Source organism: Hyalella azteca, unplaced genomic scaffold (assembly GCF_000764305.2).
Source record: "Hyalella azteca isolate HAZT.00-mixed unplaced genomic scaffold, Hazt_2.0.2 contig1945, whole genome shotgun sequence".
NCBI lineage: Eukaryota > Metazoa > Arthropoda > Malacostraca > Amphipoda > Hyalellidae > Hyalella > Hyalella azteca.
Genome location: NW_025932237.1, coordinates 27,060 through 39,984, shown reverse-complemented (window position 1 = coordinate 39,984; position 12,925 = coordinate 27,060). Strand labels below are relative to the sequence as shown.

The 12,925-nt window shown below is 38.9% G+C and overlaps 2 protein-coding genes across 2 annotated transcripts in view; one reads left to right on the top strand and one right to left on the bottom strand.

Moving 5' to 3' along the window:
- Positions 1-3,768: 3,768 nt before the first annotated feature.
- LOC108670793 lies at positions 3,769-7,340 on the bottom strand. The gene is made up of 5 exons (XM_018158286.2): positions 7,232-7,340; positions 6,636-6,766; positions 6,151-6,247; positions 5,494-5,678; positions 3,769-4,312 (listed from the first exon to the last, which is right to left on the bottom strand). The coding sequence occupies exons 1-5, from the start codon at positions 7,283-7,285 to the stop codon at positions 4,159-4,161; spliced, it is 621 nt and encodes a 206-aa protein (XP_018013775.1). The 5' UTR covers positions 7,286-7,340; the 3' UTR covers positions 3,769-4,158.
- A 3,618-nt stretch (positions 7,341-10,958) lies between these two features.
- Positions 10,959-12,925, top strand: part of LOC108670794 — a 16,674-nt gene continuing 14,707 nt past the window's right edge. Inside the window, exon 1 of the mRNA XM_018158287.2 lies at positions 10,959-11,026. The gene's annotated coding sequence lies outside the window, so the exon portion shown is untranslated. The remainder of the gene's footprint in view (positions 11,027-12,925) is intronic.

Sequence of the window (12,925 nt, the reverse complement as noted above, 5' to 3'; positions counted from 1 at the left end):
GTTTTTGTCACGAGAAAACTGTTGACTCTTTAATGACCACATTTTTTTGGGCGCATAAATTTTTGCCTTTTTTCTAAAATTCAATAATCTCTCTTCCAGCAAAGTTTGCGAAATTCATTAGCTGCATAAAATACTCTCTGCTGTGGTGTTCGAGTTCCGGTTGACATGACATCCGTTTGCTTGTTTGACACTATTTTGTAAAGGTTGCTTCAGATAAATTAATCATTGCTATTGCCATGTTCCACCCTCAATTTAATGTAGCTAACAATATTGAATGGCCTTTATTCATACAAATCTGTATCTATTAAACTTTTACATTTTAAGATCTGATGGAAGTGGCAAGCGTCCCTAACAATATGAGGATTTATATAAAAACATTAATGATCTAGGAGCGGGCTTCACAAAAAAAAACATTTCACCATGGCTATAATTAAATAAAGATCATTACTTGTAGTATAATAAAGTTAAATAAACATGAAGTTTCCCTATTAAAAAGTTATATTTCGTTGGTCATCAGAGTTTATATCAACTACGCGAGTCGAACTAACAAAAATAAAATGTAAGAAATGTCAGGGACTCCGGGTTACTTCTGACTCTTCCGCTTGTCAGATACGGAACATATGGTAATCTTAAACTGCAGCTTTTAAACATACGAAATGTAAAAATACGGTGTTCAGTGTTGCCATATGACTTTGGAGATAATTTCTTCCAAAATAAAGTTCTAGATTTCTCATTCACCAAATTTCCATATCAAGAAAAATCATGTATTATTGAAGGATAATTAAAGGCATACTGTACTGAGTATTGCGTCTGTTCCTCCACAAACTGCTCTTGTGCGGCATAGAATTGATGGCCGGGATTGCGCGAACTGCAGAAGTCAAGATTAAAGAACCACACCGCAAATCATTCATTCACTAATAAGTGCTAATTGCATAAAAAAACACAGGCACTGGAATAAATCTATCTTAATTATAAATTTTCATTTTTATTGCAACGATGAAGGTTAATTATAGAGGCAAACAACAAACATTAATAAAAATGAGAATAGCTTGAGAGGAACACATCACACTTGAAGTCGAAGATCGTTCAGCGTTACTTGAAATCTACAGACGATGTTGCCATTCCATTCAGATGAAAACTGTCTAAATCAGAACTGTGTCGGACGGCTCCGCGGCCCGCGCCAAGTGCTGCGCCGCATGGAATCGATGACCGTGATTTGCACAAACGCGTGCGCGAAGAAAATATAAAAAACTATATTTGCGCGGGAAATTTCCCCGTTTATATACATCTTCCTGAGTGTGGTTGCCGGGTAATTTTAAGATGCGTCACCGGGTAATTTTTAATGAGAAGCCATTTACGCTGAGTAATGAAAAACTATTTACAAGCCACGAACTTATTTACAAGGTTGCGTGCACATGTTACCCCAAAAAACTAATTTTACCCTAAAAACTTCAGCTCAATCAGCTGCTTCACTGCATCCTGATCCATCCAACATGCTGGAAAGTGGAAACCTTATTTTTTTTTTAAATAGTTGGCCAAAGACTGACAAATTTATTAAATGCAAAAATTTCAATCTAAATGTGTTGCAAGATTTTCTGAAGGCAGAAATTTTGCTACTGAAGCGTTGCCAAAGATCTTGCAATATTCATCCACTCTCTGCAGTCTGCACAGAGGAGCCCAGCTCCGCTGCTCCAGCAGTCCAAACTCCAACCCAACCCTATGGGGCGAGGGCATTATTGGGGCATGGTCCCAATCCCATCACAACTCTAGAATAGGTGTGAAATTTTGAAATTAATATAAATGAATAACTTAATAAGTAACGATTTGAACTAAAAAATTCTTAATTCCTTATGTTAGTTGATCTCTCTACGTCTCTAGTACTAAATGCCTTCCTCTAAACTCTAAAGTCTAAGTTACTGAGTCTAAGGACTCAATACCTAGGTCCAAGAAGGCTAGAAGTCTAGAACAGTTCAGTACCAGTTATACTTTCTGAGTTCTGACCTGATGTCGATGATGTGCCAAGCGGCAAGCTCTACCGTAGAGAGGAGGCTTAAAAGGAGGTTCAGTAATTTTATACTAGGTAAGTAGGCTAAGTTCACAACTTCACTTTACTTTGTTTAATAATGAAGAAAATGATCAGTATTCAGTATTCACTAGCAATTCTTGAATAAATCTGCAAAGAACAATACATACTTATTTAAATAAATACATATTAAAAACGTTGGCAAGGTTATGGTAATTAAATATCAGAAAATTACAAGAAAAATATACTCTAAGACCTAAGTCTAAAATGTACGAAAAGAATAAGTTGTTTTCCGTTTTGAGATGATAGGAGTTGCTCTCTTAACTCTACAGTCTACACTCTACAGGCCACAGGGCACTTGTTGCACCTGGAATAATCAAAAGATCTTCAGCAGTTTTCCATTAGGTCAGAGTGGTGTCATTAGGAGGTCAGACTGAGAGGTCTTGCTGTAAATGCTGTTCTTTCAGAGGTTATTTAAGCGTCCTGTAGCTCAGTGGCTGTACTCTTGATGTACGCAACTGTGGCCTTTATTATTGCAAATTGGGGACTTCGTGCCTTGTGGGAAGTCTCCCCCACCCAGCAGGTCACGAACTGTAAGAGGATCTATGCCATGCAGGCGGTGCAGCCATAGGTGGTAAGTGGTCACTGCATTTTCCAGCTGCCAGCGAGCTTCCCGATGTAGTCCACAGATGAGTAGGCAGTGCTCAATTGTATCTTCCACGTTGCAGTTGCCACACATTGGAGAGGGTGACATACCAAGCATATACGCACCAAGGCGGCAAGGGCCACGTGGCCCAGGGCCCCAGGCGGAGTCGGGCCAGAACGACCGCAGCTCTACGGGTAGCGGGGGTAGGCCGCGTAGGCGCAACCATCCATTCATTCCATTGGACAGGAGACAAATTGCTGCGTATTGCGGTCAGGTGGACTCCCTTCCTGTTCGCATTTACCTCCAGCATCCATAAATCTTGCCAGCGCTCACGCAGTCCCCTTCGTCGGCCGCTCAGGAGATCTGATTGCTCTATGTGTGCGAAAAGAATGTGAACTAGGAACACTGAACCGCCCGGTAAAGCGACATGAGTCGCGGACGGAGGAAACACAAGTGGCCGGCGGATACATGGGCGGATATACGTGTCCGCAAGCTGCTTATTCTAGCAGATGTTGCCACACTTTAACCTCATAAAGAACAATTTAACATAACACAGTGATGTCGGCGCTAAAGAGTAGGCATGATGTGGCCTGTCGCCGAATCTGGAACTTTTCGTGACTTGTGTTCATTGAGGATCTAAAATCTTGTCATTTGACCGAAACCTTTTCAAGACTGACCATAGTTTGAAATAGCTACTAGACTTCCAACGGGTTTGATATGGTGCTAGGCATTTCAAATCTGAACATATATTTTTCCATAGCTTTATCTAGTCTGTTCTTGAAGGCGTTCATACTCGGAGCGCCAACGATGTAATCAGGGAGGCTGTTCCACATGTCGTTGATTCGCAGCGAGAAGAAATGTTGTCGCGTGGACAAGTTGCAGCGCAATCCTTCGGGGACTTTGTATAAACCATGAGTATACTTGAATACTTCAATGAGGTCTCCACGCAGACGTGGTTGAATTTCCGAAGTTGATGAACGTATGAGCGTTTTCCACGGGAGTTTACTGCAATTTTTAAATTACAGCCAAAGGGATAAAATTGTGCATGTACACGTGGATTGATTCGTTTAGTAATAAAAGATTTACCACAGCCTTTGCCTTCTATCGTTTTCTCCCGAACCTTCATATTTAATTTGGCTGGATTCAACTTCGATGCAGTTCTGAGTCCGAATAAAACTATTCAGGGACGTATCACATTCAATTTATTAATTCTGTAATGACCAAGTCCGTCAATCTTTAAAAATTATAGCTCAAATTTCATAAGCAAAGGGTAATTAATGAGAGTACAAAAATTTTCTGGAGAAATTCAAACGTATGGTCATGCTAGCCATTCAGTCTGCTTGCTTCACCTCGTACAAAGCAAGCAAGCGAGCCACGAATGTCTAAGAAATAGTTGCAAGTACATTAAAGTAGCGTAGGCGTGTAGGAATAGGCCTGCTTGGTTTGTCGTGTTTATTTTTCGTTGTATGTTTTGAGACAGGAAATAGATTTAGAAGTCGCAGCCGCGCCGCACGCTCCTGATGAGACCGGAGCTGCCGAGTTCGTAGTATGTGGGGAACAGGCCTACCCCCACCGTCGCCCCACCCACCTCCACAGTCTCGTTGGGAGACAAGCACGTGCCTTGTCCGCCGTAGCTGTCGTATCTGAGTCAGTAAATTAATCAGGATTATAATATAATATAACGGCGTCAGGTTTGAATAGGCTATGTTCGCCTTTCGCCAATTCTCAACAACACGGCTTTCACTGATTTCGACCAGGATTTTTGAAACTCGTTGCAGGTTTCGAACCTTCAATTCGTTGGTCTAGTCCTGGTCCGAAACACTTATATCAAGCAATTGACTAGTTTATCGATTAAATATAATATCAATATAGTATTTCGGTTGGTACTCGTAAAGTTATGGTGCTTGCGACGCAATGAAGTGCAATTTTTACTAGAATTGTGTCATAGACAGGAGATGTTGGAAATTATGTCAGTTTCTGGTCGTTGTGCAGCAACTCTCGTATCTGGGATTGGTCGTTTATATGCGATTGAATGGTTCAGGTTCTTGGAACTTGCGAATGATATCACAAGGCTGGGTATTGATGATTCATGCTCATAAACCAGTGCTTGGTCCTATACTTGCATAATTTAGCTTAACTTGCTACCTCATGCTGTTTTGTAAAACTAAAATATGTTCATGGCACATTTGTTGAGATTACCATACAATTAGGCAATTATTTACAGCATCATATCTTTTTGCCGTAATTCGCTTCTCGGCACCCGTTAAAAACTTAATACTAAAAAATGTCACTAGCACAGAGTTGATATGAGCTAATCATTAAAAAAACTTAATTTATGTTATTGGTCCTTAGCTATGTAGTTTTTTTCGCACCCACTTCTGACTTTCTTGTTTTGTGTATGTGGCGGTTTGTAACGGCTCTATAGAGAATAAAGTTAATCTTACTATAAAAATATAGGCATAAAAATGTTCAATTATTTTATCGATAACAACCTTGCGTTCGTCGGATATAACCTGAAAAAAGCTAATAAATCTTAAATGACATACGTATTCGAAAAAATTGTGCTTGTTTAGCTCATACACACGCTGACAGATATTTTCATTTACGCAATCCTATTCATTTCCACTTTTGTTCGAGGTTTTTAACACAGCTATGCGAATTTGGATACACTAGACTTATATATGGACGAATGAATTGTTCATACGACTGACGACTGATTATTTATTTGTCTGGGGTATATTAACTTGATGCAATGCACTTCATATCTCAAGGACCGTTAACTAGAGTTTCGAACAATGGAAAATAGCAAAACTCAGTGACGCACGTGTAAACAGTCCAGGGCAACGAGCCGGTGACCACCGCCGAGTAAGCCTGGTCAGAGAAGACGCCGAGGAAGGGTAAGTCTTCCGTGATGTAGAGCTCCAGGCTACGGAAGTGCGTGTATGCATACAACGTCAGTGACGGCCGGTCGAACACCGAGGGTGAACCCGCCTGGCGGATAGAGGTTGCCTGCGGCACGAGGGTTCGCGTTATGGGCGATTGGAAATCAAATAGATTCGAGGGAGGAATTAGCTTATACCGTATACGATAATTCAAATTCCCAGTAGATTCTTGATTGTACAATGAATCAAAATGACAGAAGATTGTATAAAAGCCTGATGTGTAAAAGTGTAGGACCTGATGGCTAAAAGGCTACATTAGAATCGTTAAAGCTAAAGTGCGATATAGTGTAGCTGAAATGACCCTGATTTTAACCATGACCATGATTATAACCGCGAAGCCTACAGATCTTAACGAGCCTGCAGTAAAACAGTCAGTGCAGTAATAAACTGTAAGCAAACTGCACTAATAGCTACCTGCAGTAATAACATAACTTTCTGCAGTAATAACTCTAGTTTATTGATCTATAAAAATAAGTTATAAATATATTAAGAAACTTAGATGTCAATTTTTTCTCCCAGCTTGATTCTCAATAACATACATTGAAAGGAATATCTTGACAGTCACCGGAGCCCAAGAAAACGTGCGATTGTCCCGTGCCTGAACCATCGTACTTGGGCTTCTCGTACAACAGCCAACTGCAAAAAATGGTAACAGATAAAGGTATTATGATACATCATTAAATATGGCGCAGACGATCTTATACTAAATCGTATATGTGCTTAGATTAGAAGTATATTATCTTGAATTGTTGGTTCAACATGTACTCAAACAACGTGGAAGATATCCTGGCTGGTAAGTTGTTCGATATTCATCTCCAAGTAAAATAATATCGATAACATAGTGCCATACCAAGTAGGCCTACCTACCGGTAGTGTGAAATATTCGTTAACAATTAATAAATTATCTTATTCTAGGTTTAGAATGTACTTCTAATTGATCTTCAAGGGAACACCGAAATTTATTATTTGAAACTTCCGCATGAAAATTTATAATTTGTTTTGGAGTTCGAGCGATGTAACTCACACCCCAGCGCCACAGATGGACGAAGCCCCCGGGACGAGTGAGGTGAAGTCGGACAAGTAGTCCCTGGTGTACAACGACTGCCCCTCTCCCCCCACCTCCATGTACACCTCAGCCCACAGACCGGCGTCTTGCTGATATATTTCATTCATATCATCGACAAATTTATAATAATTTTATTTTACAACAACCTTGTCGTTTAAAGATTAAAAAAGTTTTGCAAATTGCACAATTAAAATTTTCTTTATAAGGATTAGATCGTTCATCGAATGTTGACTTACGTTCTACTTTTACATACAAACTCGTTGGTTCACGTCATTGATATTGATAGCGATCAATAAGATGAATGTGAAGGACTGGTGAGCGTTCAACGTGTACCACGACATAAGTCAGGCTTGAAGTTTTGCACTCTTATGTTTATGTTTCAAATTCAATGACAGAGGAATGGTTTAGCTTTTTCTATTCTTGAAGTGTATGAATTGTACAACAGAAAATAAATAAATGTCAAACGATTTGTGCCATTATTTGACGGATAAATTTGATCCTCCATAGACGTTAGTTTGAATTAGAATTAAATAACGTTACATTTTAATACTTACGCAAATCACGCTAGCAACACACGAAAATAACAGCAGCTTAATTACTTGACGCATTCTGAAAAAGCCTTATTTCTTATGGGGCACGAGCGTCTGAGTTGTATTTGCAAACTAAAACTCCATCGCATGTGGAGTGAGGCTGCTGCAAGATTGCTAAGGAACACATTTTGCTTCACACGATCTTTGATAACAGTTGCGGTTATCGGGCAATGTATAGTTTCTTGTGTGAGAAAATATGTTTAATACATGCGATAAGTCTATCATTATGACGGCATATTTAGCCTATTACTTTTTCAATATAATTTTGGTCCGTGGTTCTCTGCTCAATATAATGTTTGCTCTGTGATTCTCTATGGCTACTATGGTTCACTATGGTGAATCTGATTATGATAGTTCACTATGATTCCTTAGGGAAGGTGTGGTCCACTATTGCTAACACGGTTCATTATAGTTAATGTAATTCACTATATGAGTATAATGGTTCAATATGGTTAAAATGCTGTTCACTATGGCTGCTATTGTTCACTAAGGCTTCTGTGGGCACCAAGCCCTCCAAGTAACCTCAATAGAGCGTGCAATCAAATACACGTAAGGGCCAATTTTTAGTCCATGATTGATGAGCTTAACTCGGAAAGCTTTCAGTAATTGGCTGAGTTACGAAATCGTATCTATTTTTGATAGTACAACACCAGATTTGCCCTCGAGTTTAGCATGAGCATTTACGCGGGATTCTTGTGGCACGATTGTATTGAAAAAGAAGATACAGTGGCAGCAGCGCTTCTCAATGATGTTAATCTTCATACGAGATGATACGAGTCATCAATCAAAATTTAGTTGACGTGAGAATATGAAATAATTTGAACACACCATCAGGTCAGAATCGATATCTTTAGGGATAATAAACTTACAATTGATTGAAATTATTGATTAAGTGCCTTACTTAGTATTTGTGATTGCGAATAGGAGTATTATGAATTTATTTCGAATATAACTTCTGTGATTAATTCTGAAATTAAATTTAAATTCGAGGATCACGCCTTTCTATACTAATTAGGCATTATAATATGCTTAAAATTAATGAGTTGCGAACAAAGATAAACATTGTATTACGCAGGACCGACATAATTCACATTTTGACCCTATTTATCGCAAGCCAAGAAACGTGTGCCACCTAAATAAAATAAAATAAAATAAAATTATGCCATAGATGTTACACTATCATTGCCTCTAAATATTTGTATGGTTCCATGCCAATTTCGATTTAAACGAAGTTAAGAGGGATTGGTTAACAGATTAAAATACATGCCAAAAATTTCAGTGAACCTATTATCGTTGTTAACACCAACACGAAAATACTTAGTACAAACTTGTTTCAAAGCACACAAACATGCCTGTCTGTAAATGATAGGGAGATATAAGACGCTTGCTGTATTCTGTCACGCATCACGCTTCACAGGAGATCAAGACCATGAACGTACGTACAGCGTGTGGCCCCGACACCTCGCCGCCACCACCACCAGGTGGCGCTTCGGACCGTTCCTATTTTTCAGAGCTGTTGTGTGTGGTCATGCGCTGCTGAGTTATTGACGCAAACCCCCCGTCGGGCGTTTGATAGGTGGTCCCCATAGGGGTCATTGAATGGCAGGGGGTTTAGATCAGTACAATGAGGCTTAGGAACTATGAAACCAATAAAACAAATTAGATCAAATATTTAATGATCCCGTATAAATCGGTTTTTATGTTCTAAAAAATATAACTGTTACGAGTAAATGTAGCACATTTGAATGATAGTTGCTTGAGTTAAAAAATATTATAATAAATACAAGCTGCAAAGTCTTCTATTATTTTATAAAAATTGAATTCCGGAGATCGAATTTCACCAGTGGTGCTTAATGATTTCGGATTTCTGCATTAAGATTTGGAATAAAAAATGTTTTACTTGCGACTTTATATATACAGGTAAAAAAATTCTTGCTTTGCGATTCTCATCCTGAATGATCCTCTTCTCGCCCTCAACTAATGTAATTTGTTCTAAAATTATTTATCTGGCTCAAGATAAGCGAATAAAAATTTAAAATTGAATATTTTTTCGCTTATTTCTTATAGGTTAATTATTTGCTCACAGCAGTATATTGAAATGAAAAAAATTGCGACGCGAAGCTTCAACTTTTAATGTGAATAACAGTGTGAGTAACAGTGCTTAAAAATATATTATCAATTTCATATAAAAATTCCGTAGAGTATTCTTATATTATTAATTAATAAACCATGTCAGCAAATTTTGTTTTTACTTTAGCCCATCGAAAATAAGAGCCAACTGACGCTCATATTTAGGCATACAATCGTTCATGAATGGTCCAAGCGTTCATGTTTTACCCAATCGTTCATATTTGGTCCAATCGATCATGTATGGTCCGATCGTTCATATTTGGTCCAATCGTTCATGTATTACCTATTCGTTCATGCATGTTACAATCGTTCATGTATTACACAATCGTTCATGTATGACCCAATCGATCATGTATTACGCAATCGTTCATGTTTGGTCCAATCGTTCATGTATTACCCAATCGTTCATGTATGGTATATTCGTTCATATATTACCCAATCGTTCATGTTTGGTCCAAATAGTTCATGTATTACCCAATCGTTCATGTATTACCAATAGTTCATGTATGGTCCAATCGTTCATGTATTACCCAATAGTTCATGTATAGTCCAATCGTCTATATATGTTTTTTTTTTCTCTTGCGTTCATGCAGAGCGTATGTCTCTGCAGAACCGACGTGGACATGCAGGACTCGCACCGTTACTTGAAGTGACCGACTGATGCAATGTGTAGACCGGTGTTGTCGGGTGCATGGTTTGTAATCTCTCGGCGCCTAGGTAGTTAGTCAAATGAATTCGCCATTGACCCATTAATACAATAAGAAACCTAATAGTAACAAAATTGAATGAAAAGGATTAATGATAGGTTAGCTATTATAATTAGAGTGGCCGAGAGGATAAGAGTATCAAGATGAGAGTTTCAGGTTAGAACCCGGGTTAGCTGTCAAAATCATGCTATGTCTAGACCCAATGACAGGCAAGATGTGACTGATATTACTATACTACTATACTAATGGATAACGGTGGCAAACAAATAAACTCACGAATAGATAGTTTATTGTTATTTGACGAGTGGTTTAACCACATAAATCAGAGTTGTTGTCATAAGTGATGCAGTAGGCGACTGCATTAAGATCAATATTTATTCGCAACATTAATAGGTTGGTGTTGTTTTCTTGAGGTTGTAAGGTTGTTGTAACAGATTTGTTGTAACAGATTGTTTTCTGCATTATCTGTCATTCGAATCATTTATGTTTTCATTTAACCATAGCTTCAAGATTTTCTCCCGCTATTAACATTTTTTCGTTCCATAAAATTTCAATTTATTACGCGTTTTTTATATTATATTGTTTCTCTGCAATTTTGCACCTTTTCATCAATCAGCTCAAACAACTTCATCGTGTTTCCCAAGAAAGAGCAAAAAACCGTCAAAGAAAGTGGATTATTTCTCATCCGTTTGCGAGGCAGCTACAGCTCATTTCTCAACCTAATTCCTCCGAGAAAATCAAGAAGGTATTTTTCATTCTCGATCGTTTTCGTTCTGGAGGGGGAACTAATGTGGAACAAATTAACGACGCATCTTCACCGCTTGCGTGCGGGTCTTCCACACTCGAGTCTGGAACGTCGCGGTGACAGGTTGTGTATCAAGGACCTCCTCTCATTCCAGACTTTGCTCCAATATTTTACAAGGTTCGTGTGATCTTTTTGTTCAGCGATCGAACATATATTCACAGTAGAAGAACTAGGTCAAGGTTAAATAATTAGTATTATCTCTTGTTAATTAAATCGGATTTATTAACGGACGCAGGTAAATTAGTGTCAAAGTGTTTTCAAGTTGACAGTTAGAGGCAAATTAAAATTACCATGGCATTCGAGGTAGAGTTATATTTTCACCGCATGGTAAAGGCTTAAACAAATCAAGATGCTATTTATTTTTTCATTCAAACCGAAAGAGGAGAGTTTCCAATGTAATACTATCTAATAATCTAGCTCTGACTTCTATATTTTGCGCTTTTCCACCACAAATTGAAGATAATTTAATGGATGGACGGTGCAACCTTAATAATCGCTCGATTAACTCAAATTTCACCAGGAAGATCAAAGAAATGATTGACAGCTTTTTGCGATTCTCTGTCACAACGCGATCCGCATTGACGGATCAGAAATTAGTTCATTATAGTTAGATAGAATATATGTGTCCAGGCAAGACTTGACCTAATCTAAATAGTAATTGTTAAGTCACTTGCTTTAGCCATATCTTGACAGTCTGTGGTTGAGCCACTTGATCCATCCTTTTTTTGAACATCTTTTGTTGAGCCACTTGATCCGTCCTTATTTTTGAACATCTTTTGTTGAGCCACTTGATCCATCCTTATTTTTGAACATCTTTTTAACATCTTTTGTTGAGCCATTTGATCCATCCTTATTTTTGAACATCTTTTGTTAAGCCACTTGATCCGTCCTTATTTTGAACATCTTTTGTTGAGCCATTTGATCCATCCTTATTTTTGAACATCTTTTGTTGAGCCACTTGATCCGTCCTTATTTTGAGCGTCTGTTCTTCGGCCACTTTCTTTGATCCATCCTTATCTGGGACATCTAATTTTGTCCGTCATTCTTATCAGGTATTTAGCCGCTAACATTACCATCTCTTTCGCGAAGGCCCAACTAAAATCAAACAAAAGCATCATTGTCGCATTCAGAATCCAGAGTAGAAGACGAGTTTTAAATGAATCCTCCGTTTAGTAATGAGCTTAATATGTTCAATGACAAACGCAGAGCACGTAGGTGTCAGGCGGGAGGGAGAAAGTCTGTAGCGGTGTCGGGGCTACAGTATAACGGTACGTCAGGACTCCGGTGTTTCCGTTTAGAAAGCACTACCCTGGCTGAGGATATCTGCCTGGGTACGCAACGCATCCTTGAACGGACGAGCGAAGGTGACATTTCTGCGTCCTTATTATCAAAAACAGTTACGAGTTCTCAACAGCGTTAGCCAATCAGTGATTGACTTTTTAGCAACAGCGATCAATCGCATACGGGAAAGTAGCTGCTGGGAGTACTTAGGCCGCTAGGCGTACTAAGGCCGCTAGGTGTAATTGTAAGTGAGCTTTAATTGTACGGCCTCTGGAAACATGGACACTGGAAGAGTCTATAGGTGTTAGTGAAAACTTGAGAGGAAGCTTCGGGCTCCCTTCCCATTGCGTCCAGAAGCTTTGACTCTATTGATAAGTATGGTTTTGTAAAGACCGGCGTCATATTGAAGTTTTCTCGACTGTCACTGTCATTAATTATTCCGTGATGTTTGCGGTGGTCTTCATTTGCGAATAAAATTGTGCTGTATTTCATGCGATTATTAAACTTTGGCTCTACATGCATCGAAATAATTATAAAATGCTGCTTGACTTGCCTCAGGCTGCAACAATTATGCTGACATCATTCAATGGCAGAGCAATGAATCTAGAAACTAACATAATGTCGGCTTAGCACAGTGGAGAACCGTTAGACTAGCGTTTTATTCTTGTTCAGCTCCGCATGCCACCGTCGGTTCAGCTCCTGATGCCGCCTCCGGTTCAGCTCCGCATGCCGCCG